General features: G+C 46.7%; 1 protein-coding gene across 2 annotated transcripts in view; it reads right to left on the bottom strand.

Moving 5' to 3' along the window:
• The window catches only part of TENM4 (teneurin transmembrane protein 4), a 714,583-nt gene that overhangs the window by 146,054 nt on the left and 540,968 nt on the right, over nucleotides 1–27,561 (bottom strand). For both annotated transcript variants that reach the window (XM_073879780.1, XM_073879779.1), the window contains one exon: nucleotides 538–639. In XM_073879780.1, coding sequence (XP_073735881.1) covers nucleotides 538–639 — 102 coding nt within the window. The remainder of the gene's footprint in view (nucleotides 1–537; nucleotides 640–27,561) is intronic.

A 27,561-nucleotide genomic window follows, 5' to 3' on the forward strand; every position in this document is an offset into this window, starting at 1 on the left:
CAGTTTGTTTTTCAGAGTCCATCGTCTCTCATGGTTCGTCTCCCCCTCCGATTTACTCCCCTTCATTCTTCCCCTCCTGCTATCTTCTTTTTTTTTTTCTTAACATATATTGCATTATTTGTTTCAGAAGTACAGATCTGTGATTCAACAGTCTTGCACAATTCACAGCACTCACCATAGCACATACCCTCCCCAGTGTTTATCACCCAGCCACCCCATCCCTCCCACCCCACCCCCACTCCAGCATCCCTCAGTTTGTTTCCTGAGGGGAAATCAACTTTTTAAAAGGACCACCACTGCCACTTCCCCTGCCCCCAGCACAGACATGAGGTTCATGCCCTTGTGAACAACAGGGCTGACCAGCCCCGGCTCCGCAGGCAGACCCTGCTCTCGGGGCTTCTGGACAACGGCCCTGGGGGGCCCCTCTCGCAGGAGGCAGCAGGTGGCCCGGGGCCCTGCGCTTGCTCTGAGAAGTGCGACGTGCGCCACACACGGGGCCGGGGGAGTGGGGGTCGCCCGCAGACGCACAGGTCTCACCTCTGCCACAGTCGGGGCCCAGGAAGCCCAGGAAGCAGTGGCAGGTCCCAGAGATGCAGTCCCCGTTGCCATAGCAGTTGCTGGGACAGTTATCCACCGACTCTGGTGGGGAAGAGAGAAGGAGAGTTGAAAAGAGGCTTTCGTTACCCAGCAGAAGACCCAGGGATCCAACTTCAGGTTAGCCAGGCCCACACATTCGAGCTCTTCCAGTCCAGTCACTGAAAGGAACCGACAGAGTTAAAAAGTATACGTTATTTTTACTCTTAGTGCATCTCAATTGACGCTAAGAGATGTGTTCTGGAAAATGTCCGCTTGAACCAAGATTTTATATATCAAATTTGTATCTACAAATGCATTAGAAATTCTGCAGCTGAAACACTGGGGAAAACAGCATAAGCTGTTAGCGGTGCTGCTTTGTGGAGGCCGGCGTATTGGGCGAGTCTCGCGGTCTTCTTCTCACTTTCCGTGCTTTATATTTTTCTCATAATGGGCCGATATTCCATTTCCTTGTTTTTTTCGCAGAGCTACCGGGCATATGCAGACCTGTTTTTTCCCATGTCAGGGTTTTCACCTATCGGCTGGGTGCCCACTGTGGGCCACCAGGGCTAACACAACAGCCTGGAGGCTGGCCTCCTGCTTCCCCTCTCGCTCCCCACTCTGATTCCATCACCACCCGGTGGACTGAGCCATCTCTCGGAAACAAATCTGATCCTGTCATTCTCCTGCTTAAAATCCTTCGATGGTTCCCCATTTACTGAGATGAAAAAATTCCAAGCTCTCTCAAAAGGCACTGCTTTTGCTATATTCTGTGTGACCTGACAAGGAAATATGGAGTTCATTTAAGAAAGATTTTAGCAAAAAAAAAAAAAAAAAAAAAAAAATCGTCAATGTTTTGTAGCTTCAGGTAGTAAACCTGTTACCTAGAAAATCTGTTTATTTGGAACAGCCTGTTTCTCAATAACGCTGGGTGTGGAATAGGGGAAAGAAGCCACTCTATACTGGAGCCTTCTTTGTGCCACATGTTTCCACAAAGTTTCTCCCATTTCACTGTCACCAAATCTGCAAGCATGTATTGTTATTCCTATTTAAAAAAAAGAAAAAAAAAAAGAGGAGGCTCAGAGAAAGATGAAGTGGCCTGCTGAGAATCACAAAGATGCTGAGTCCTGGAGGCAGGATTTGAACCCAGGACTCAGGGCCTGGTCTTCTTCACTGATGCTGTGCTCTCTGGGCCCTGAGGGAACTCACTCCACAGCAGAAGCCTGGAGAAGGAACAACGTGACAGATCTAGGGCACAGTGAGGCCGGTTCTGAAGACAGCAAAGGATCCTGCTGTAAGGTAGCAAATTCTAGGGCTTTCAGGGCTTAAAGGGATCCAAGAGACCGTAGCCTAATGCTCTCATTTAATAGTGAAGAAAACTGAGACCCGGAGAAAGGTCAGGGACTCACCCAAGGTCTCAGAGTGCGTCAGCAGGGTCCGAATTGAAAGGAGAGGAAGGGTTAGTCAGGTGGGACAGAGTTAAGGATTCAAAGTGTTGTCTTAGCTCACAACTACAAGCCATGAAGCTAAGACTAAGGCCTCTGCTAAATGAGATGTCAGCATCTAAGACGTGAGTCTTGCCCACAGGAAATCTGCAGCCTAATTGGGAGAACAAGACAACAGCTGTCATTCAGGCAGCAGCATGGGGCATGGAAGAAGTTGTGCCTGGAGGTAAAGAGACCTTGTACGGGGGCCTGTTCTTCCAGTATCATGCTGGGGGGCCTAAAACAACTTCCTGCCCCTCTCTGGGCCTCACCTCCTTCATATATAAATGAAGGTGACGGCAGAGATGATGACCCCTAGGACCGCTACCTGTTCTAAAATGTTATGAGTCTATAATTAATTAAGAGAGCAAATGTGCAGAAAAGGTGTCCAGACAAGGAAGGGCATTGAGCCTTAAGAGCAACAAAGTACTTAGGGCCAAGGCAATGGTAGCTGATATGGGACAAAACCAGCAGAGGGAAGGCTTCTCGGATGAGGTGGGCTTGAGGAATAGCTTGGGTATGGATCGATAAGGGAAAAGATGGAGGGATGGTGAGGAATTCATAGTGTGGTGCATTTCCCGCAAGTCTTTTCCCAACTGTCTGTCATTATTGACTTGGAAACTACTTAAAAAGCGTTCAAGAGTTCAAATGCGTGGTTCTTTTTGTGAATGGGTGGGAAATTCCACTCACTCGATGTTGTCCCTCTGCTAACAAGAGCTGCGCTTTACAGGAACACAGAGTTAAGAACAAGAGGGTCCAATCTAACATGTGCTCTCCTTACAGCGCAAAGCAGTCTGGGTCCTGGTGGAGCAAGGCTCACAAGCCAGGGCCCTGAGCACCTCGGCTCTCCATTGGCTTTGCCTGGAAGAATCCATGTTCCTACGGTCTTCAAGTTATGTGTCCTTCTAGAGAATGACTTTGGAAGTTTCCTTCTGAATATGCTTTTAAAAACTAAGAATTCTGAGGGGCCCCTGGGTGGCTGAGTCGGTTAAGTATCCAACTCTTGATCTCACCTCAGGTCTTGGTCTCGGGGTCGTGAGTTTGAGCCCTGCATTGGGCTCTCCGCTGGGAGTGGAGCCTACTTAAAAAAAAAAAAAGGATTTGGAGTAAAGTTTAGGGCAAGATTATTTTCGCTTTAAGCTACTGGCTGGTGGTCCAACTGGGGAGGGTGGGTTTCACCTTCAGCACAGCAGAAGGGGTACAAGGCAGAAGCAGGAGGCCTGGTTGCCAGATCCTATTCTGCTACTGCCTGGCTGTCAGACCTTGGCCGTGTCACTTTATCTTCCTGCACCTGTTTCCTCATCTTTATACTTGCTCCTCCCTTGCTTCCCTGCATGGCAACGCCTAGTCCTTTCAAATCCAGCTCAAATGTCACCTCCTCTGACAAGCCTTCTTGACTTCTTAAACAGGCTAAGTTACTCCCAGGACTTTGCCCCCTCAGCCCTATTAAAGCATCATGTAGTTCACATTGTTGCTCTCAGAGAGAATTCAACCAGATGATCTCAGAGACCCCCCGCCCCCCCCCCCGATCTAAAACTCTCTGGCTCAGTCCTTCTCAAACCCAGGGGTATAAAATATGTCTCTTAATAAATTACCATAGTTACCACTTGCATTTTTAACAGGATCAATTGCAGATAAGTGTTACACACTGTCTAGATTTTGATTTATGAAGTCTGTAAGATACAAACCTGTTAATCATCTGCCAAAAAGCCTTCACAGTGAAACAGTGAGGAAAATACATTTTCTGTGACCGAGTATAGTGTTGTTTGCTAAATCTGACAGAAGAGAAGTCTGTTTGCTTCAAAATTTGCCCCAGGCTGTTGGTGTCAGAGCAGGGAAAAGTTTTAGGAGACATGGAATAATTTTACGATAGCAACAAGGAAGTGGAAGGGAGACATTTAGAGAATATTTCTTTTGGATGAAATGTTCATGTCTATAGTTTTTCTTCCATTTGGAAGGCTTTCAAGTACTTGCGGCCCACTTGGGACTGCACAAATAATGAGTCTCCACTAACCAGGTATCTCTATACTAAATGTTAGTGCAGAAGAGACACTCATTGGCTTGGGAGAAGTGTGAACTTTATTGCATAAATGTTATGTTTCCAATTAGTGTTTGGTGAATTCCCTCCCCCTATTGTTCCTTCCTGCTTTGCTCACATTCAGACTGCAGCTGCCTTCATTTAGCAGAAGGTGTACCTTTAGACTGCTCAGACCTGAATTAAAATTTCAGCTGCCTATGAATTACTGATTTTCATAATTGGGTGGATGGTATGCTGGAGGATTGGGGGGGGCGGTGCTTTGCCTCTAGCTTTTGTTTTCCTCTCACAACAGTGGGTCCTGCTAGGAGATTTAATTTTCAGGAACTTGTTTTTCCTTCCATCAATATCGGATCGCGGAGTCTAAATGTTTCCTTAGCTCATTCTCTGGATATGTGTTGTGAGTGGGCGTGTTCTCTGGGTGTGGCACAAAATATTGTTCAACATACAAAGGGGTGTCTGCAAAAGGAAGAGAAGACAATGCTCCTTCCTAGAGGAGATGTGGAAACCACAGACGCCTCAGTGAACCCATTATAGTGCCTTACTTGGTCTGCTCGCTACTCTTTCCCAGACACAAATCACTAGCACTGCTGTGAAATGAGATGGTGAAAGATGATCAAGTCAAGGTCAAGGTGAAAGAGAATCACAGTTGATAAATACGTCCTCCTGATCTGCGGTTGAGGTCCAGAAAGGCCTGCCTTCATTTTCTACCTTTTGTTTTCCATTTTTGAAATCCCAAAGGCTCACTTTGTAGGAAACAAGGAGAGACCACAGAAGAAATCCTGCCTGGAGGAGGACTACGAGGCAGGCTGACTGCCCACTGGACTCCTACTTCAAGGGGCAGTCACACCAGAAGAGGAAAGGTGGCTTTTCTCCTCCACCAGCTCACCATGGCCACAGGAGTCTGCTGACGGATTCCAGTACCAAAGACAGAAGGAATCGGCTCTGAGTGATGCCGGAGCTCACTAGGCATCCTCTGTCTCTCTTCTCCACTCATCCGGTACCTATGCCTCCCTCCCAGCACCTCCTCTATCTCTTGTTCCCCTGTGATGTGCCCCAGCCAAGAGAAGCAACTCTTTCCACTGCTTCTCTTGTTGCTCCTTAAGTCGTAAATATGGATGTCAGCCACTCTTTCGGAGCAGTCGGTTAAAGAGCCAACGTCTACCTATTACACAGCTGAGATCCACTCTCTGGTGCTTCCTTTTGGCTTCTCTGTAGGATAGATGCTAATGCTTCAGGCAAGAGGAAGGAACTTGGACTCTGGGACAGCCAACTGCATGACTGGATGTATGACCTTGACGGCAGCTAGTGAAATACTTTAGGTTACATCTATTACATCTTCTTTGATCCTGAAAGGGGACTGGCCTTATTACTGGCAACAAGGAAAAGAGAAGAAGACAAACTAGATGGCACAGCTGGGAGTTAATTCTACAGCAACTCAAGGTAGAGAGGAGACTCTAATAGAGACCCTCTCATTCCCTCAAATGGAACCATGAAAGGTGTACCATATATTTTAATTTATTCCTCATAATAATTATGAGAAATGGGTACCTTTGCCATCATTTTACACATCTACAGCTCTCAGATGGAGACTGTGAGCTGAAGTCACTTTCTCAAGGTCACACAGCTATAAGGGCAAATCTAGTAGGTGAACCAAGTTCTATCGGACGCCAAAGAAGCTGAAGGTTGCGGTATATGGCCTGAACCAGAGCATGGGCTCCAGGAACCAGGATGCCTCCTGCTAACTATATGCCTTTTGGACAAGTCATCTCTACATATCGGTTTCCCCATCTGTGAAATGCGGTTAATAATGGCACCCACCTAAGAGAGTTATTTTGAAGAGCTAATAGTGTAGCAGGGTGCATGCGAAGAGGTTTGCTCAGGCCTTGGCAGAGTTGGTATTTTGGTTTTAAGGAAAGGTCACACATGCCTTTCATTTGTGAACCAAAGCAACATACTAACTTGGCCTAATGAATCCTAACAAGGCAATGTGGGCTTTTGGAGGTGAGCGCACACACTTATACATATAAAGCACACAGCAACTCCCCATGGTAAAACAGGGAAGCAAACAAGCACTGTGCTGAATGCGAAGAAGGCAGGGTGTTTGGGTACATTCCCTCCTGGGGAAAAGCACTATCAAAACAAATTAAACCTGTTGTCTCCCAGAAGCCCAAACACAGGCAGATTCATGCCAACATCTGAAAGAACTTTTCTCCCTGTGCACTTGAGATTGGCACTGGGAAGGTGCCAGGTGCTGGAAAGCTGTTCCATGGCCTGTGAGGTGTCAGTCCCTGTAGGTGCCCCAGCTCTCTGTGCAGATGATGGGATTCAAAGGCCTCCAGTCTGCAATAGTCTAGGTCAATGCAATGACAAAAATTTGACAAAGCCCCTGACAGCCTGGGCTTCAAGCCAGTTCTGCCCTGGTATTTGAACTGGGAGATCTGTTTTCAATCATACCCAGAAGTTTACCAACCACTATGAAGAGCAACTCTAAGGACAGGGTCTAGGAAAGATGATGATTCCCTTGATTATATTAAGTTTTGGTTATTTGCTAATTCTTTCTTTGGGGGCACAAAGAATTTCACCAAGAAGACTATGAGCTCCTTGAAGACAAGCAACAAGTCTGGTTCTCCAAAAAGTCTGGTGTGTGCTACACACAAAGCAAGCACTCGGTAATATGCACTGTGTGGAGAAACTGAGCAGGAGTACAAGGGGAGAAACGGAGGAGAGAGGACGGGAGGTACACGGCACAACAGACTCCAGAGAACGCCTGCTGGCCAACAAAGCTATCATCTCCTTGCTCTACAGTTTCAGGCGCGCAACGCCTAGAATAAAGGGACTGAGAGGAAGTGCACTCTGCACTGTGCTCTCAGACCACATCTGGAGTTCAGTAGTTCACCATCCGGGAGCCACATTTAAGAGACGGATAAGATGAAGTTGAGGACGTTCGTAGAAGAGCGATGAAGAGAAGGATAAGGGGACTTGAACAAACATTTCAAATAAAGAATTCCTGGGTGGTTCTGTCAGTTAAGCGTCGGACTCAATTTCGGTTCAGGTCATGATCTCAGGGTCATGAGATCGAGCCCTGACATGTGTCAGGCTCTGTACTGGGTTGGGTGCTGGGCGTGGAGCCCGCTTAAGATTCTCTCCCTCTTCCTCTGCCCCTCCCCTGCACTGTGCCCCCACCCCCACCCCCTGGCTCTCTCTCTGTCTCTCAAAAAAAAAAAAAAATTCCTGAAGGAATTGGGAATTTAGCTTACTCAGGGGGTACTGACCACTGTTTAAAAGTATCTGAAGGGCTATTATGTAAGATAAGGACTAGACTTTGGTGGTCCTAAATTAGGTTGATTAGGTCCAATGAGTAAGGACTATAGTCCTTGGGAAATGGACTTAATTCAAAAGAAGAAAGAATTTTGTAAGTGTCAGAGCAGGATACTATTTACTTTGTTGGATCATATTCTGTTGATGTGTATGGATCTGCCCATATAACATAAACTTCTTGAGGGTAGGAAATTTGTCATTTGCTTCTGAGCCTTTAGTAAACAGTGCCACCCTTGGCTTACAGCAGGTCTTAAATGAAAGTCTGTTAGCTGAATGACAAAATGAATGGACTCGGTAACCCATCAGATCATACATTTTCAGTCGCTGGCTGCATTCAAATTAATGACTGGCAGAGATATTTCAGGGGCCTTAAAGATAAGCTTCTAAACCTGAAATCTTAGGATTCCATGAGTCACATGTGAAGGAACAGGCTTGGACTGTATTGAGAAACGGGTTTTAGTCCCACTCCTGCCACCAGCTCGCTAGGTGACACTGGCCAGGCCCCTTCCTCTCTTACGGTCTTTCTTTTCATCTACAAAATTAAATTCATGGAGCAAATATTTACTGAGCATCCACTCTGGCTCAGGAAGTATTCCAGTGAAGTGGATGGCTTAGATGGTCTTTCAGATCTAGCATCCTATGATCTAATGAATCAACCCAAATTGTCAGTTGTTAGAATACTATACAAACAGATGAAAAAGTGGAGAAAATCCTCCTGTTTAGGGTTGGAGATGGGGAAAAGGAAGTTTGCTCACTTATGGGCTGACTAACTTCTCACACCTGCCTTCTGTGCCTTCACATAATGAGCATCACGTCATCATTATCCTGTGAGAGGGGCCACGAGGCCGAGTCCTCAGGACAGGGCTGGAGAGTGGGCAGCTCCCCAGCTGCCTCTGGCTGAGAGCCCCTTCTCTGTTCCAGGGACTGCTGGCAGCCACTCTCATGCGTGTCAGAGGCCCCCCTGTGGGCTCTGGTTCTGCTGCCTTGCCTGGAAAAAGCTGCCCGTGCAGTCTCCTACCATGTCCTGTGAACACAGGCCAGGGAGGCCGCCAAGATGCGGCACGGTGATGCGGCTGACAAATGCTGTGCTGTTCGAGAAGAGAAAGGCCTTCAAAGGAGAAGTACATGTTCACATGTTTGGAGATTCTTTTCCTGCCCTTACAGATCTACCCATTCTCCACCGACAGCTCCTTCCAAGGAGTAATGCCAGGGGGCCCAGACGCTGCTACCTCCTCCCTGGCCACAGCAGATGGGCCTGGGCGGAGCAGCTGACCAGGACAGACTCAGGACCCAGGCGGACTGGTGCTCTATGATGCAGCCTGGTGCACAGAGGCTCAGGGCCAGAGACCCACTCTCTAGTATCTGAACTGAAATGCATCCCAGGAATGTGGCATCTAAAGTCTCAGTTAACTCAACTATGAAATGAGAAAACCGCTTGCCACATACACAATTGTCACAAGATGAAATAGCACCACCACATATGTGTGAGTCTGTGTATGTGTATATACATGCACGTGTGTGTGTGTGTGTGTATATACAGACAGGCCCCGGTACACAGAAGGTGCTCAGGAAATGTTGCTTTACTCCTGTCCCTAGTATAGGTTCACTGAAAACCCTTTAGCCTCTGTCAGTCACCTGAAGGGTTTGTTAAAACATGGACTGCTAGGCTCTACCTCTAGAGTTTCTCATGTCATTGGTCAGGGGCAGGGTCCCAGGGGATGCTGATGCCCGTGGGTACCCTGGGTACCACTCCGAGAACCAGTGGTCTGGAAGAAAGGCTGAGACTTTACACACAGGTCTATTAAGACAAGCCAGAGGAGACAGAGAGATCTAAATTAAGCAAGAATGCCATAACTTGGGGACCACTTCCAAAGAGGAGGGCCTGGTCGTCCAGGAGGTAGTATTTGAATAGCTCTTGAAGAATAGGCAGGCTTTTGAAATGCAAAGCAGTTCTGGGCAAGATGGGGTCGAGCCAGAGCCAGATCTGGAATAATCATCTTTGCTGCTCCCACGCAGCGACCTGCTGATCATCATGCCAACTTCATGTCAAGTCTGTCTTTAGAACAAATTACTTAAGAAATCAGGTTTTTAAGAGCTCTACTTAGCTGCTGGCTAGAGAGTTCCATCTAATGAACATCACTTTGTGCTGAATTCTTCTGTGATGACAGACAATGGAGGAACAGAAACATGCTCTGACGAGGTGTGGTGGGGGTGCTGCTAATTATTCTTCAGTCATTTATCCAGGCTGGTCACCAAGCTTGATACTGCTTACAAGCTACACAGAAAACCACGTCAGCATGGTCTGGTCTGAGAACACACAGAACTATGTAAAGAGGACCTCGAGACCTGCAGCTTAAGCACACCCAAGGTGCTAGGACTTCACCTGGAAAATGGAAACGTCCAGGCTGGATTCCCTTTGGCCCGGACCGCTGTGTCGGCATTCTGAGGGGACTTCCGCCTCCAGCCTCGTCCCTTTCTGTCTGCTCTGTCCCTGTAGGCCTGGGCTGCCATTCTGGAATTGAGCCTCTTCAGGCCACGGATAAGGCCACTGCAGATACCGCAAACTGGAGGCCTATGGACGCTTTTGTTTGTATGGTGTCTAAAAATCCGAGTTAGTTGCCAGAATTTCTTAAAAAAAGGAGAGCTCATTAAAAAATCTCAATGGTGGCTTTTCCTGAAAAATTGGAAGACCAGCAAGGCAATAATCTCTTCTTATTCAGGAAAGGCCCAGACACCGTGGTCACCTGCTCGGTCCCCCAGACATTTGAATACATGACCCCGGCCTGGAGCAGTGGTTCTAAATGTCATTTATTTGGGTACTGCCTGTATGCAGCTGCCACAGGCATGTACTATCTGTCTTATTATTCACTTAGTATTTGTGGCTCATTTATTGTTGTGAATTTATTTAGAACAGAAATTTAAAATAATAGTTTGATATACCTAATTATATTTTTTCCAGCATACTAAAATAAATATATCATTTTTGAAAAGGAGTCTGTGTATAATGTAAAATCATTTCAAGAAGTATACTGTAGGAAATGTTAGAAAGGAGAAAGCCTGAATTTCTGAACGAGGAGTTTAACGCTCCAACTTCTTTCCAAAATAACTTCTTTGCCACAAGGGTTCTCCTCATGGCCTCTTTGTGTTGCTGCCAAATTGCTTCCCATCCCTTCCAGAACCCACACCCCCTTTCCAGCCAATGCTGATGACTGCACCTGCGAAGCATGCCTCCTGTTCCCCGTACACAAGTCCAGGACCTTCCATCCTTCAAGCCTCCTGGGATTCCTTCTAGCAAGACAGCTCTCTCTCTCTCATCTGAATCCTAATGGCAATTTCCCTCTCTCCTTCACTTCTCACCTACTGCTTTCTACCTTGCAGTCTAGTTATTTATGAGTATAGCTCTTTTCCCCTAGTGAACTGCAAATTCTTTGAGAGGAAGGAATCCGTTTCCAATTCCTCATCTCATCCACATCTCCCAAGTGACTGGCCCACTGCCTTGTCTGCAGGAGCTACTCCTTCAACACTTGTTAAATATCAAATGACAAAGGGCAACCTGTGGTTGAATGAGTGTCCTTTGGCGTGTGAAGCCTCAAATCCCAAGGCTGGGTTCCTTCTGTCGGGGTCTGCGCTGTTGGTTTCCTTGCTGATTTCCTTTTTTATGCTTCTCATTTATTTATTTATTTTTTCCGAATTTCATTGCTATACATTTTTTCCAGACCTGCAGCTTCATTTTCATTTCTCTTCCTCTGGGCCTGCTGTATTCAGCTAGACACTGTAACAGGCTCTCTTGTGCCTGAAGAGCCCTAATCATGTGTTTTGGGGGAACCCAAGGTAATACGACTTTGCAGACCCCCAGCTCTTCTCTGTAGCAAGAACTGTCAGAATGGCTTCTGTGAATTATGGACCTGAATTACCTGTTTCAGGATATAACACAATAAAATGATTAACAAGATGGATAAATTCTCCAACTCTGGTGGATTTTTCTTTACAATAACTATAATGTGTGTCGGTCAGTCGCACAGTGATTTGAACCGTATTTCTTTGTTATTTATCTAGTAGGTAACACTCAACATAATAACGTGGGTCTCTGTCTTTGGGCCAGAGGCCAAGTTGGACTTCTGCTGGACACCAAATCCTATTAGAGATCATCGTAATGCAATTATATGCTCAAGTTAAATATTTTATAGCTGCTCTGGCCATCTAGACAGATTGTTCCCTCGGCCTCTAGGCAGAAGCTGCCCAAATGGCAAAAGCAAAAGACTACATATCTTGTAAGGAATTGAGAAATAGTTGCTGTTGTGAAAAGTTTATGGAAACTTCTGGCCACCTCTGACTCTCTGGGAGCAGCAGGAATCTAAGCCACCATTATACCAGGTTATAATCAAACATCAGCCCCTGTGTGGGCCAGACCTAGTATAATCAAACGTCAGCCCCTGTGTGGGCCAGACCGAGAGGGGAGGTCTCCCTAGTTCCCTGACCCATGACATGCTGGCCCATCCATGTGCTGGAACCATCTGCTCTCTGCCCAGTGAGAGTATTGGAGGCAGACTATACTCTCAGCTATACGCATGCTCGAATGGTAAGAGCCCATGGGGTCCCTGGAGCACTAGGGAGCAGCCCCTGTGGCTGGCCAGGCTTTTTTCCAGGACCTTGATTCCTTCCTCCAGTCCCCTGGGCTGGAGTGTTAGCACCAACCCAGGCGTGGTCAGCTGGACTCTACCTCCCCATGCTTTGTCTCTAACCCCTCTGGGCCCTGGCATAATTCCTGCATAATCTGACTTCATTGGCTAGAACTACCTGACCTGGGACTGCACGTGGGCCATGCAATCAGACAGACCAGGGTCTGACTTCCTGCTCTGCCTCTCACTAGCTGTGCAGCCCGGGGCAAATCATTCACGGTCTCTGAATCCCGGGTCCTTACCGACCTATCTCATAGCGCAGATGGGGATTAACTGAGATAATGCACGTGAAGCACTTTGTGGAGCTTGCAGTAAATTTCTCATCGGTGGGAGGTAGAATGAAACCAAGTCAAAGCAAACCAAACCAAGCAAACCCATTTTAGACAGGCCAAGTCAGAGGCTGTGTGCTATAAGAGGAAGGGCACACACTTTAGAGAGAGGCCCTGGGCATTCGCATCCCACCTGGCCACCTCCTGTGTGACCTCGAGCAAGTTCCTTCACCTTTCTATGTCCTAGTTTCCTTATCTGTAAAATGGAGGTGATTATACAGTGCCCGACACACAGTGGGCGTTAGAGTTTTAGCAACTGAGTGACTATGGATAGGGGGCCGTGGACCCTGCTCAGCGTGCCAGTATTTCCTGGCTGTCCCCTGGCTGACCTCAGCTCACTTCTCCCTCATCAAGGGCTCCTGGTATGCCACGCATACAGGCATGTGCACTTGAGCACAGGACAAGAGGAAGCCAGGCTGTCAGCGTAGGAAAGCAGCAACTCACGCTCCAGCAGCATCTCCATCCAGCACTGGCTTCCATTATTATGACACAACTGAGTCTGTGTAAGATGTTAGGTGTCTTCCTCATGGAAGAGCTCGGGCTGCCGAATTCCCTTTGCCTTTTGGCTCAGACCCCCAGTGCGTGGATAAACATCCTATAAACATTACTCCCTTTCTGTGAAAGATAAGTTATAAGAGTCCGGCCTCTCCTAGATGCCCTGGGGACATTTCCCAGGAGCCCCTTCATACTGGCCAAGTCTGGGCTTCTTCCCTCTGCTACTGCTCACCCTGAGAACCCTGGCTATGCCCATAACAGGGGCACAGCCCTGTGCTACAGCCACGTTGGGGGCCCAGTAGCCAAGGGCAGAGCATGCACACGTGTGCACACACGTGTCTCCAGCAAGCTGCTGGAGTCGCCCCCACTTCAGGTGAGGGGGGCTGATGCTGGGCTTGCTGGTGCTTGAGGCTTCCAAAGGATGTAGCAGAAAGCAGGAAAAGCATGACCACTGTCCCAGTGAACAGACTCCCCCTGCTGGGCCTTCCGCCTCCTCTGGGGGCTAGAGTAAAAGACCCCTGGGTCCTGAGCGCTGCACCTGTAGAAGCAGCATCGCCGCCTGCCTCGGCCTCGGCGGCTACCCAGCCGGCATCCCTTCACCTGCCGTTCCTGGCGGCCGGCCAGCATTCCGGAGGGTGCACGTACTCGTTCTCTCCGAAGCACCTGGGTCTGAGGGAGAGTGGCTTTAATTCACGATGGCTGAGTTTAATCCCTTGTCCCTCCCAGACCCCGGGGAAATCCCAACCTTCACACTCAACTGCCAGGCCAGTACGCTAAGAGAAAGACACTGGGCCAGAGAGCACTTTCAAACAGCCTCTGAACGTCAAAGATGTGCTAGAATATTGGACCTTTCACTCTTCCCACCTAAGCTTCTTAGATTTGAAGCACAGACAGATACAAGCGTTTAATAACAAAGGAATAAATGCAGACATTCAATAAGGTAACAACAATAGTGATGGCTCTCAGCACCGTCCTTTACTGAGGCTGCCATGTGCTGGGCCCTGTGATAAGCTCACAAATCTCCTGCATCTCACTGGACACTCACCTGGCATTAAGCGTTAGGTATCACTATCCCTATTTTTCAGAGGAGGAAATGAAGGCTCAGAGAAGGGAAAAGGCGTGCTCAAGGTTACAGAGGCAAGAACTGGTAGGTCTCCCGAACAACTGGTTACTGGAAACTAGGGCAATTAGCACTCGGAGGGCCAAAGGGCCTGAGCCCGTCTGTAGCCCCAGCTCTCGGCACCTGGTCAGGTTGGCAAACGGTCGGCTGAGATATGATGGTGCAGCAGTCTGATATGGGTGACAAAGAAGTGGGTCACGATGCCGTTAGTGCCCGCAGTGAATCCACGTGGAAAGCCCCGAGTGGGGAGCAACAATCAGGGTCCCCCAGGAACATACTGCCGCTCAGCACTGGGGGCCGGGCAGGCAGGGACCAGGCAGAAAAGGGCCCTTGGAGTGTTTCGAAAGAGGAACACGTTCAAAGGCAGGTTTTCCCAGAATCAGGTGCAGCAGCAGGGTGGGAACCTAGGAGGAGCAGAGGAATCGAGGCCGGGAAGGGCAGTCAGCGGGTGGATGTCAGTAATGAGGGGCAAGAGAGACTTCCCCAGTTTGAACTGGAGGCCCCACGTGCCCACCCTGCAAATAGCCCTCCTCTCTGAACAACCTTTTTTTTTTTTTTTTAAAGATTTTATTTATTTATTTGAGAGAGAGAGAGAATGAGAGATAGAAAGCACGAGAGGGAAGAGGGTCAGAGGGAGAAGCAGACTCTCCCTGCTGAGCAGGGAGCCCAATGCGGGACTCGATCCCAGGACTCCAGGATCATGACCTGAGCCGAAGGCAGTCGCTTAACCAACTGAGCCACCCAGGCGCCCTCTGAACAACCTTTGAGACTGGTTAGTAACTAGGCTGGCGAGAACCACAGTTTAGGCCTAGTGCTCTGACTCTACCCTCACCTCCACCCCCACCAAGAAAATGTCTTCTTTTAGAGCCTCAGTCAGGCAACATGCTTCTGCTTTGAGATTCAGAGTCCACGTACGAATTAAAGAAGATCATGGGAGAGCCTACAGCATGTCAGGTGGAATGCGGGTGCACTGCATGATCTCATTTAACCCTTCTGTAGCTCAGGGAAGGTCATTACCTTCCTCAAAGTCTCACAGCTGGGTGGCTGCAGATCTGAACGGGCTCTTCTCATTCGCAGTCACGGTCGGTCGGCCGGCATGCTCCTGCACTTCCAGGAGCTTCTCGTCCTGGATTTTTGTTCCGTGGCTCCTCCCTTCCTTTCTTCCTAACCAAATCCTCTATGCCTTCTTGGCCCACCCTAGGCTACAGTGACCCTACCCTCACTGTTGGCCTTCTCAAAATCCCCTTGACAATTCACTAGGCACTACATGGTAACCCGTGCCCTCATGTTATCAGTGCTAATTCTCGGGCTGTGAGAAGCTCTTAAGGGACAAGGACCCCAGAGGGCACTGCCTCTGCCTCTTCCAGAGAGCAATGTAGTGCTCGGCTAAAAAAAAAAAAAAAAAAAAGGACAACCAATGTATATGTTTTTAATTGATTTGCTTTTTTAGCAGGGTAAACAGAGTTGGGCATAAAAAGGCAAAACCTAAATCTGGACAACTATGTAACTTGTGAAAGCAATAAATACAAAAGCAGAATTTGGACTAATAATAATGTTGACATCTATCGTGCACCCGGTGGGGAGCCTGCTCTGCACACATTAACTCATTTCCCCTCGTAACAAAGTCTGGGCCAATCATCACTCCCAGGGCCTGATTTGTTTTCTCGGCTACGTCTGCCCAAGGCTGTACAGCTGACAAGAGGAGGTGCAGGAACTTGAACCCAGGTACTCAGGCTCCAAAACTTCTTCTTCCAATCATTACACTGTATGGAAAGCTTGAGGGACTGTCTACAGCTTTCAATCACTGTGGTAGCCTCACCTTGGATCACTCTGGACAATGAAGGTGCAGAAAGAACAGACTGAGTGAACGAAGTGCACACTTGCTTGGGTAGAGTGCTGGAGGTGGGACTCACTCGCAAATGAGCCTTCCCAGCGGACTGGGCTAAGTGAGGGGGTGTGGAAGGAACCAGGGGATCGTCCTGAGCTTTGTCATGCTACTGCCAATGCACACTTTTCAACTCCTTCCTCCTTGACCTCTCTAACATTTTTTTTTCTAATTCAAAGTAATGTATGCACATAGTTTAAGCAGTCAAACAACACTATAAAGCTTATGATGAAAATAGCAGTTGTCTGCCCTACTCGCACACACGTTGGCCTGCCATACCCCAGAAAACCAGTCTCAGCTCTTTTGGCTATTTCTTGTAGAATTTACCTATTTCTAAACAGTGTGCTTATACAACTGTTGTTTTACTTACATTTGGTGTTATCTACTACTACGGTTAGCTACTCCTGCCCGGTGCGATCTAATGGAAAAGCCTCATTTTTTTGCTTCCATTTCCTATGTTTTCTTTTTATTAATAACTCTACCCCTACGATCCAACAAAACTAAAATCCCTCTGAAATAGAATTTTCCACGTGGTTGAATGGTACCAGGTAATCTGTCTGGCTCACAGTTTTTCTTTTTGCCTGGGGGACCTCCCTCCTGAGCCCTCTGCCCTGCTGCGGTCTGGTCTGTTTGTTTTCTGGGCCTGCTACACATCCATCATGCTGGGCCTTCTCTTCACCTCCTCTCTCATTTACTGAGCCACTTGTTTCCTGGACCCCTCTTGCTGGTCTCCTTCATGGTTTTGATGGAGTGCCTTTTCCAGGAGCTTCCTGAGAAAAGGTGAATGGGAGGTGTGGTTTTAGGAGCTTGCATGGCTGTAATCATCTTTATTCTACTCTTAACGCTTGATGGATAATTTGATTGTGTGAGATGGGGCCGGGAGACCTAAGAGTCTAATTGTCGCTGCTTAGCTTTCACAGAGACTTGAACCCATCCACGTTTCAGTTCTATGGCCTCCCCTTGCCTTCTGCTGCACCTAGTCCCCTGTTTCTGAGGTTTTCTGGGGGCTCTGCTCTCACTGACATTGAATCAGGAGAGGCTCAGTATTTAGCTTTCTCTATGCTGCTAACTCAGCCCACTTTCTGTTTTCTACAAGTCTGCTGACATCTCTTGATGGCTATTGTCTCTTATTCTTTCTGTCTTTGTGGGTTTGTTCCTCGTTTTAAATCACTGCTTTCATTAGGGTGGGACCCCCGGAGGGAGATATAGATAACCTTCAGCCACAAGTTCCTGTCAATAGCATTCGAGATGATTTTCCAGTCCTTCCTTCTTGAAGTTCTCTCTTCCCTCAGATTAAAAAAAAGAAAAAGCACTTTCTGACATTTTTGCCACTGTAGCCACTCCTCCCTCATGCTCCTTCTCTGGCTCCTCCTCAACACACGAAATGCTAGTGGCCCCTGGGCATCAGTCTTAAATCCTCCTGCCTTCTCCCCACTTGCCACTTGCCGCGCTCTCCCTGTTCAGTGTCTCAGGTCTCATAACTCCCTTTCCTTCATAACTCAGCCTAGTCACAGTGATGGTCAGCGACCCTCTCCCTGCAGTCTGAGAGATCCACCAGGGCACGTCCCTGAGACATGTGTCCTCAGCCGTCACCACTGCCCCAGCAGAGAAGCTGCAGAAGAGATGCAGACTGGATGAATGTGGGCTTGTAAGGATAAATGAGTAACTGGGTCAATCAGATGGGAGAACCGGATTGCAACCCAGGCTTGCCCATATGCTTGCTGGGTGATCTTGGACCACTAAACGAGCCTTGCAGAAAAGACCCTTAACTTCAGAACCTCAGCTGCCACTCGCATGAAATAGGGACTATAATCCAAATACCATCATACTTCACTGGGTTGTAAAGACCTAAATAAAAAGGCAAAAAACTCTATGTCAGTGTGCTCAGTAGGCTAAGAGTCCTATATGACATAAGGGATTATTACTGTCATGGTAAACTCCGCTACGCAGAGAATTCTTGTCCGTTTTGGGTATGGCGGGTGCAGGAAACAGAATGGCAGGCTCAGGTTGCAAAGCTCACAATTCTTTAAAATAGGCTTTCTTTCTGAAAGAAAAAAATCCCACTAAGCCTTCTCTGCTTTCCCCTAACACTAGGCTTTCATGATGGAGGGACCACCTGGGGTCCTGCCTTTCCCCTCCAGCAAAGCTGACTTAGAAAGCGCGGTGTGCCTTCATGGTTAATGGTTTTAACTTAATGCATTCTTTACAAAGCAAAAACAAAAAACAGTGGGAATATTTATATGCATCTAGGTGTGTCACAGAAAGCTGAAGAAACACACGCATTCCACAGTACCTACCACACTCGCCAGCAGACTCTGGTTCCACTCAGATCCTTTCTTGGTCTCTAGATTTGCTCCCTTTATCACTCGTGCCAACTGGGGACAGGAGGAAAGTGTAGAAAAGGCCAGCTCTCAGAGGTGATAAGGCTGACAAGTCCCTTTTGCAGTCCCTATCATCAGTGCTCTAAGGACTGCATTAGAGTCCGCTGGGAAGAGCACGGACTCCAACCGTCAGCCTGAGACACAACCCTGACGGACGCCCTGTGACTAGCCCTTCGGTTTGCAGGACAGGCTTGTGCAAACGGCACAGTTTCGGAGTTGAGAGCCTTGGGTTCCAGTTCCAGTTCTGCCTCAACTATCAGATCAGACAAATTACGCTGTTATTAATAGATGCATCCGTGCTGGAAACATAGCTTCTGTGTCCTTCCGGGGCTGAAAATTACAAGCATTTCCCCATGCTTCATATACTTCATGGTGATAATTTTTAATGGCTGAGTAATATTCATCAAGTGAATATTCCATAATTTGCTTACATGTTTTCTTATTATTAGACATTGGATTGTTTCCAATTTTTCATGATTGTCAGCAATGCTGAGATAAGCAAGTAGCTTTTGCTAAGTATCAGCTTATTCCTTCAAGAAAGACTCTTGGACGTTGAAGATATGAACATTTTTATGATTCAATATAAAATGCCAACTTGCTTACCCAAAGGGCTGCACTGATTTACAATGCAACTAGTAATATATATGGGTACAGTTTTACTGCAGTCCATTCAGGACTGGGTTTTAACTTGGAGGAGGGGGTTAATTTATAGGTAAAAAAAAATACACAATTATTTTAATTTGCACTTCTTAGATTAATAATGAGGTTAAATGTATTTCATGGATGTTTACACCATACTGTATATTTTTGGAAACTTTTCTGCATGGGAACTTGCGCCATTTGTCTATCAGATCATAATTTCTTTCACAGCATATGTACTTGAACATAATATAGATATTAGCCCTTTCTTGGTCTCTCATATTTACTTCAAATATTTTCTCAGTCTACTATTTTCCTTCTTATTTTGACAAGACTTATAAGACATATGGAAGTTTTACAATTTAATGTAAACATTTGCTAGTCTTTTTTTCTTTGTGATTCCTTCAGTGACTCTTTTAAGCTTAAAAGTCCTTCTCTAGGCCAGGGATACGCGAACACTGGGTTTTACCTTCTTCTAGTTTGGCTTTCAAATGTTTACCTCTTTAGTCCATCTGGAATTTATCTGGGCATGTGGTGTGAAGTAAAGTCTGAATCAAAGGGTGAAAACTCAAATTCCTCCAGAGGCCAACGCAGGTAAGTTAAAGAAGTAAAGCAGGTCAGGTGTGAGAAAACAGGATGAGGTGTAGACTGTGGTGAATTACAGAGTTTTCGAGAGGGCAGGGACTTGTTCCTGCAGGAATTTCGGTCTCCAAATTTTTAAAGGTAAACCATAAACCTACGGTTTTATGGGAACCAGTCCAATTTTTACATATTAGGCTCAAAATGCCTTCTCTGTGTCTCTCGGCCACATCTGTCCCTCTGAATGCCACTTTGCAGCCTCTGGTTTAAGCTCTGCTTTTCTAAGTTATTCTAACAACATTTATCGACTAATCCTTTCCTTCTCCGTTAACTTAACTTGCAATTCTTCTTTTTTTTCCCCCAAATATTGAAGTTTTACATATAGCTTGTAATATTTCTAGGCAGTTTTACTTCGTTAATCTGTTTGACTCCTGGTCTCTTTTATTTTAGATTTATGATACGTTAGTGTCTTTAAAGATGAGTGTTCTTTCATTATTCTTTTGGAATTTCTTCCATGCTTTCATCTGTTTGTTATTCCAGATGAAGCCTTAAACCATTCAATCACATCTCCTAAATTCCCTTTAGGATTCGGTTTGGCATACCATTAAACCTATAAATTGACATATTTAGAGTGTTTCACCTTCTCATCTAGGAACATGCAATATTTCCTAATTATTCATCTCCTGTTTTATGGCTCTCAATAAAATTTCACAGTTTTTGTCACACAGGTCACATATAGTTCTCATTAAGTGATATTTTAATTTTTATTGATTTTTTTTGACTGGGGCATTTTTTTATTGTATTTCATACCTGGTGATTGCAAGTATATGGGAAATCTATTGACTTTTGAAAAGCTATCTTGTATCCCAGTTGCAAGTTCTGAATTCTTATTAAGGTAAATAGTTTTTCAATTAATGTTTCTGGGTTCTCTAGGAATATAAACATACCTTTCACAAATAATGATAGCTTTGTCTCTACCTCTTATTCCTGTTGTCTGTCTTATGTTGGCCAGAGCTTCTAAAACACTGCTAATGGCTATTCCCTTCTTTATTAGTGATTTTAAAGGAAACTTGTCTTATATTTAACCAGGAAGCACTGGATTTTGACTAGAAGTCAGTGCTCTTCGTTATGCTATGTATCTTTTCGTCTTTCCTTTTCAGGATTGTTAGGACCTAGTGTCCTCACTAAAGGTGTTTTTATTACTTATTGAACACAAAAGACAGAGCTCAGCACAGTGCAGAGTGCCTTCAAAAAGGGCTGGAAACTTGCAAAATAATTGTGAATCAGATGGACCTGGGTTTGAATCTTAGCTCTGCTTCTGTGTGACCTTGAATGCAATCCCCTGCCTCACCCAGAAAATGGGGATAACAACTCTGAAGGCACAAGGTGGTTACGAGAATTAAAGTGAGTTCATGTCAATAAATTGTGCTCAGCGTACTCCATGGCACCCAGAAGCCGTTCAAAAGATTTCACCTTCCTCTCCTCTCATTTAAAAAGAGATAATGCTAGTAGGAACCATTTCCCAAATGAAAGGTTTCCACGGAAGAGCTTGCATTTATAAGCTTGAGAAAAATGCAAACCATATTTGTGAAAAATACCACCCGAGTCTTCCTGCCTTAGTGCACTGGGCTTTTTCTTGCTTGTCCAAAATACACAGTCCATCCCTTGCACTCTTGCATGGATTTTTTGGCTTATGACACAAATGAAAATAAAATAAAAATATCAGGCTGGCATGTAATATGAACCAGGAAAGAAACAAACTGTGCGTCTATTAGCCCTGAACATGAGAGCTGCTCAGATAAAGGCATGAACTAGCTAGCAGCTACTCAAATGAAAACCAGATGTTCAGAGGTTTCTGGCTCGCGATTTTTTATAACCCTTCGTATAACACTCATACTCCTGTCATTTCAACAGAAGGTCCTCTGCTCTGTTTAAGTGGCAAGAAACCCGCCCAAACCTCTGCTAGATTTGTAATCTTTAGACCTGTGCTCAACTGTAAAGGAGCTCTCTCCCCAAGTTCAGACCCTTGGGTACAAACTCTTTGTCCCCAAGAAGCCAGGGACTGAGAAAGCACACGTCCTGGGAACCTGCTGCCATGGGACACGGGGAAGGAGGGGTACCAGGGACAGGGGGTCCTAACTTGGGAGGAGCCCAGGGAAAACGTAGAAGAGCCAGTGTAGAAACAGAACGGATTCTGGAGTCAGACTGTCGTAGACTCAAATCCTGGCTCTGTCCTTACTCCTTGTATAACTGTGGCAAGTGGGTAACCTCTCTGAACCTCTTTTCTTCATCTAGATAAAGGAAATAATAATAACTCCTGCTTCCCTGGGACTAGTACAGAATTTAAGTTAGGTAATGTTACGTATTACACTTAGCACGCTCCTGGGACCCTGCAAGCACTGAAAACCATCAGGGACTATTATTGCCAATAACAATAACAAACACTGTGTAGCACCTATCATGTGCCCAGCATTGTTCGTAGCCTTTAACAGACATTAACTCATTTTATCCTCAAAATTACCCTCATGAAATGTGTACTGGTCTTATCATCATTTTTCAGATAAGGAAACTGAAGCACTGACAGGTTATTTATCTTGCCCAAGGTCACACTGCTAAGAAGTGGCAGAGACTGGATTCCAACCAGGCCGCCTGGCTTCAGATCTGACCACGGAGCCACGTGTCTGTCTCTACTGCCACAGTACACAATATAATTGATCGGATTCAGTCGGCCTCACATGGAAGGGAACGCATGCAGTTCAGGCCATGAAGGGCTTACCTAGCAAGGCAACTCATCTCTAGAGGGCCGGCACGGACCCTCCCCTGTATTCCGCTCTCCTCCACCTTCAAACTTAACGTGGTCTTTTCTCATCTTTACTGCCCTCTCCCAACCCACAGGAAGTGGGGTCTTTCTTCCTTTCCCAGGGTTGGTCCTCCTGCATCCGCCCTCTACTCCATGTCTCCCACCTCCTTTCATTAATCATCTCCCCGCTCTCCTGGGCTCCTAATCTTCCCCCTGGCTCCTTTCCCACAGCTGACAACACGTTCAAGGCTCCCCCCACCTTGTATAAACCTTTCCATGAACCTGCCTCCTCCTCAGGTTACTCCCATCTGTCTCCTCCCCTGCTCTGTCTAGAAGGAATTGCTTCTACTCTATGCCTCTCACTCACTTCTGAACTCCTAGTGACCCTGCTTCCGCCTGCAACAGGGGGCAGAAACTGTGCCTGCTGAGGTTGCCAATGACCTGCTGATGGCCAACTCCAACAGCTTCTTTGTCATCAGCTCCCTACCTTTCCTCTAAGGCTAATCTCTTTGTATCTCCCCTGCCCACCCTCTGAATGTTGGGGTTCCATCCGTGACTCCCTGCTTCTCGATACTCTACCCTCCCACCTGCCCCCTCTCACATCCACACCGATGATGCCCATTGAGTTTCTGTCTCCAGGTCAGAACTATTCCCAAGTCAACACTTATTTATCCGTCTGCCCATTGGTACCATTGGTAACTGTCAACAGCGAACATCCACTTAGAAATTCTATTAGCAGCTCAAATCTAATGTGAACTTATCCTCTTTATTTCCTTCCCCTTCCCCTCCTCACTTCCTAATTTAATTAATGTTATCACTATGTATCCATTCTCCAAGGTCGAAACTTCTTGCCTCTCCCTTACAGCTAAAATACAAGTGGTCAAGAAAACCAGTCTATAATGTCCTGCAATGCAACCTCTCCTTCATACAAAGCAGCAAAATCTGCCCCAAATCAGGCCTTCTTCCCTTATCTAACCCTACTAGTTACTGAAACAGTCTTCCAGTTGGCCTCCCTATTGTTGTCTGAGAAACCAACCCATCTGCATATACCACTGCCAGAGAGATCTATCCAAGACCAGAATCATGCTATACCTTTGCTCGAGGACTGTCCTGTGCTCCCCATTGCCTTCAAAACCAGACTTCTAGGCTGGTCTACAAAGCCCTTCCAGGTTGTCCCTAGGCTCATTTTCTAGGCTCTTCTCTGGGAACCATCCCCTTCATGCCCTCTACCCACTCCCAGTAGACACACCGGGCACTCTCACACAGAGGCATGGTGGGAAAGAACACGAGGAGCAGCATGTGGGCACTGGGGCCAGAGAGACCTGGATTCGAGTTCCGGCTCCTCCCTGACTGGGTATGGGACTTCAGCCCCAGTCATTTAGACACTCGGAGCTCCACATCCCTCCGGGGAAAAATCCTACTTTGTATGCCTACTGTCAGCATCTGAAATACTTTATGTAAAACAACTAAGATACACTGAGATACAGTATGCATTGAATAAATAGTAGCTATTAGTACTATTAATTTAGCCAAATAGTTCAGAGAGGCAGGGGTGAGTTTACAAAGACAAGACCTAAAACTAGAAGAATGGGACATCTGAGAAGCTTCCTATGGAACTGGAAGATCAATTTGTAAGAACAAGTAACAGTTAGTGCCTTGGAATGTTCTGGAACCCACATTTCCATTTTTGAGCTACAACAGTTACAGATACAGAAAGAGTATAAGACTTGAACCAGTTTGAGAGTTGCTTTGTCTCCTGAATCCAGCAGCCCTAGAATGCACAGATCTCCCGGGACAGAAAGAACATTCCTCAATCAAGTGCCTGGCAGTGCCCTGAATTGGCAGTTGGGCCTTCTTTCCTTCAGAGATGCTCACAAGAAGTTCATGTCCACAGAAGAAGGATCTAGGCTTCAAGGAGCATCTGTGATCTTTGACCTTTTCACTTGGTGCTCACTGACCATCTGGTGTAGGTCTGCCATGTTCAGAGTCCTGTGCCAGGCAACCTGGCTCTAGGAGAAGTCGCTGGGATTGGATTTGGAAGACCTGGCTTCGTGTCCTCAGGTGAGCCACTGTGCACAGACTGTTTCCTCATCTCTAAGGGCAAATAATGAATCCTTCCTGCCCAGTCAACAGGGGTTACATCCGAGGTTGAGCAGAGATGGTTACCATCTTATCTCCATGTCTCCTTTCTGTCAAGTAGCTCCTTCTCTATATTCCCGTTCCTTGCTTCCCAGCTCACTCGGCACATTTATCACAGCAGGTGCTTTATGCCTCACAACCTCCTCCTGCATCCCTGGCGGAGGGAGCTGTCCTCCTCTCTGCTCCCATGGGAGCTTGTACAGACCTCTCCGTTGGCGCGGACCACACTGCGTTGGAGGTATTTATGAAAGGGTCAGTTCTCCAAGCTGACCATAGGCTCTCGGAGGGCAAGGCATCTGTTTTATTCACTGATGAATCTCCATCACTTAGCAAAGCAGATATTCAGCAAATGTTGAATAATTAAGAGACACTTAAAAACATGCTAAGAACATACCACGAATTACATGCTTTCATGTCGTTGTCAGACTCCCTAAAGTAGGTTTAATTCCGAACTACAGGTGAGTTGGGTGAGGCTCAGACTCAGCCAAAGTCCCATAGCTTATAAACAGTGCTGTCAGAATTCAAACCCAGGCCTGCTGGACTCCAAAGCCTTTGACCTTTCCCCAGGCCACACCACCTCTCTGGCCACAGTGACAGATTTCAACTATCTCCCACCAAGGTCAGACTCGGTTAGGGTTATTCCTAAAGGAGTGTTACCGAACTGGAGGCCATCTATGCAGTCAGGTCCCGCATATCAGTGCAATTGCTAAGTGAAGGAGAAAGGACACCTCCGTTGTGAGAGCCCCGTTAAAGGCATCGCTCTGCCAGAGAAGCTAGCTGGCAGAATGGCGATGAGTAAATGCCTTTATCAACTGTGAGAGAAAAGAGCTATCAGAAAATAAAAAATTCATCTTACAAAAACAAGGTTATCACTATCTCAAAAACCAAACCATCAAAAGAGAACTATCTTCTATCAGAAACTCCACCTGAACGGAGGTGGGAGTAGGGGTCCGTTGGGCAGGAAAAGTCCCGCTTAGGATGTTCTTTAGGACAAGGCAGAGGGGTGCCCTGCAGCCGCCGACGGCAGCCACACTGTGAGTCTGAGAGGTGTGAATGCCATCACCTCTAAGCCCCTGTCTGTCTTGATGACTGTCTGACTGGGAGAGTGTGGAGGCACACAGGTGGATGTCATCACACACCAGAGACCCGGTCACTAAGATGTCAGGGGAGGCACAGGATCTGGGTTGCCAACCTAGCTCTGCTATTTCCTACGTGTGAGATCGTGGCAAACAGCATTCGATCTCTGAGCCTCGTTTCCATATCTATAACGTGGGAACACACAGACTCTAACTTCCCAGGTTGTGGGGGAAGCGAGGGATAACACCCCCAGTACAAGTACCCGGCACAGAACCACCGGCACTCGATCGACAGAGTGCTGGGACTGTGATCCTGGCTCTGCTGCGTGGAGGCTGTGTGTCCCTGGACAAGGCATGTGACTTCTCTGAGCCTCAGTTTGCTTATCTTTAAAAGTGTGATTTAAGTAAATAAAAGGTTTGGGGCGCCTGGGTGGCTCAGTTGGTTGAGTGTCTGACTCTCGGTTTCAGCTCAGGTCATGATCTCGGGGTCGTGAGATCAATCCCCTTGTTGGGCTCTGGGCTGAGCGTGGAGGCTGCTTAGGATTCTCTCTCTCCCTCTGTCCCTTCCCCCTCTTCCTGCACGTGTACTATCTCTCTAAAAATAAAAAATAAAATAAAATAAAATAAAAGGTTTGCAAAGGCTCTTGGCATTCTGTATCCCAAAGTGGCAGAATATCAACCATAAGAGAGTTAATCTCAGGAGACAAACTGAGGGTTGCTGGAGTGGTGGGTGGTGGGAGGGATGGGGTGGCTGGGTGATGGACATTGGGGAGGGCATGTGCTATGGTGAGCGCTGTGAATTGTGCAAGACTGTTGAGTCGCAGATCTGTACTTCTGAAACAAATAATGCAACATACGTTTAAAAAAAAAAGAAGATAGCAGGAGGGGAAGAATGAAGGGGAGTAAGTCGGAGGGGGAGACAAACCATTAGAGACGATGGACTCTGAAAAACAAACTGAGGGTTCTAGAGGGGAGGGGTGGGGGGATGGGTTAGCCTGGTGATGGGTATTAAAGAGGGCACGTTCTGCATGGAGCACTGGGTGTTATACGCAAACAATGAATCATGGAACACTACATCAAAAACTAATGATGTAATATATGGTGACTAACATAACATAATAAAAGAAAATTAATAAAAAAAAAAAGAAAGAAAGAAACATCAACCAAGAGTGAACAGAAGCTCTGGCTATGGATTGAGGAAGATGGCTGAAATGCTGACATGGGGGGTAAGGGAGTCCTGAAATACCGGGACTCTACTGAACTTCTCCCCGGCACGGTCTTCTGGTCCCTCCTGGCAGCTCTCTGACCCTCACAGGCTCCTTTGCCAGTGGCATGGCTTTACTCGCTCTTGAAACAGACCGTTCCTCAACCCTTTTCTCCCCTGCTTTAATCTCTTCCTTCAGTGAACATCATCTTAATACCTGGGGTTTGCCGATAATCTCCAAGCGTCAGTACAGAGCTCAAATGTGCTTGTTTTTACCCACAGGCCAGCCTGAGCCCCTGCCCAGACTCCTGTCCCAGCCTCCTCACTGGAGTCGTAGCTCCAAAGCTTCAGAAACTTTCAGTCATGCTAGCTGGAAGTCCCACAGTGGCTTCCTGTTACCCGTAGGATTAATTTAAACAACAGAACTCTTCACATGCCACCTTAAATCCCCGTACCAGGAGCCAGCCTCACCTGAAATCATTTAGCCCTCTGATCCATCCCCACACCCCACAATGGGACCATCATAAAGTTCTTTGAACACTTCCAGCTATTGCCTATCCCCAGGGCCTTTGCACATGCTCTTGCCGCTGCTGGTATATTCTTTCTCCTAACCTTCATCTAAACAACTCCTATTCCTACCCCTGCCCCAGCAATCTAAATTAAGTCTCCTGTTTGTTTCTGCAGAGCACCTTCTTCTCTATACCACAATGAGTATTTACCATTTACCATTATACATTTACATATATATTCGATGACTGTGTTTAAATTCAAGACTATGACAAACTGTCTCAAGCATGTCTATAAATGACATAAAGGCAGGAA

This window comes from Callorhinus ursinus, unplaced genomic scaffold (genome assembly GCF_003265705.2).
Source record: "Callorhinus ursinus isolate GAN/ISIS: 27379988/994484 unplaced genomic scaffold, GSC_fseal_2.0 scaffold35, whole genome shotgun sequence".
In the NCBI taxonomy this organism is placed as follows: domain Eukaryota; kingdom Metazoa; phylum Chordata; class Mammalia; order Carnivora; family Otariidae; genus Callorhinus; species Callorhinus ursinus.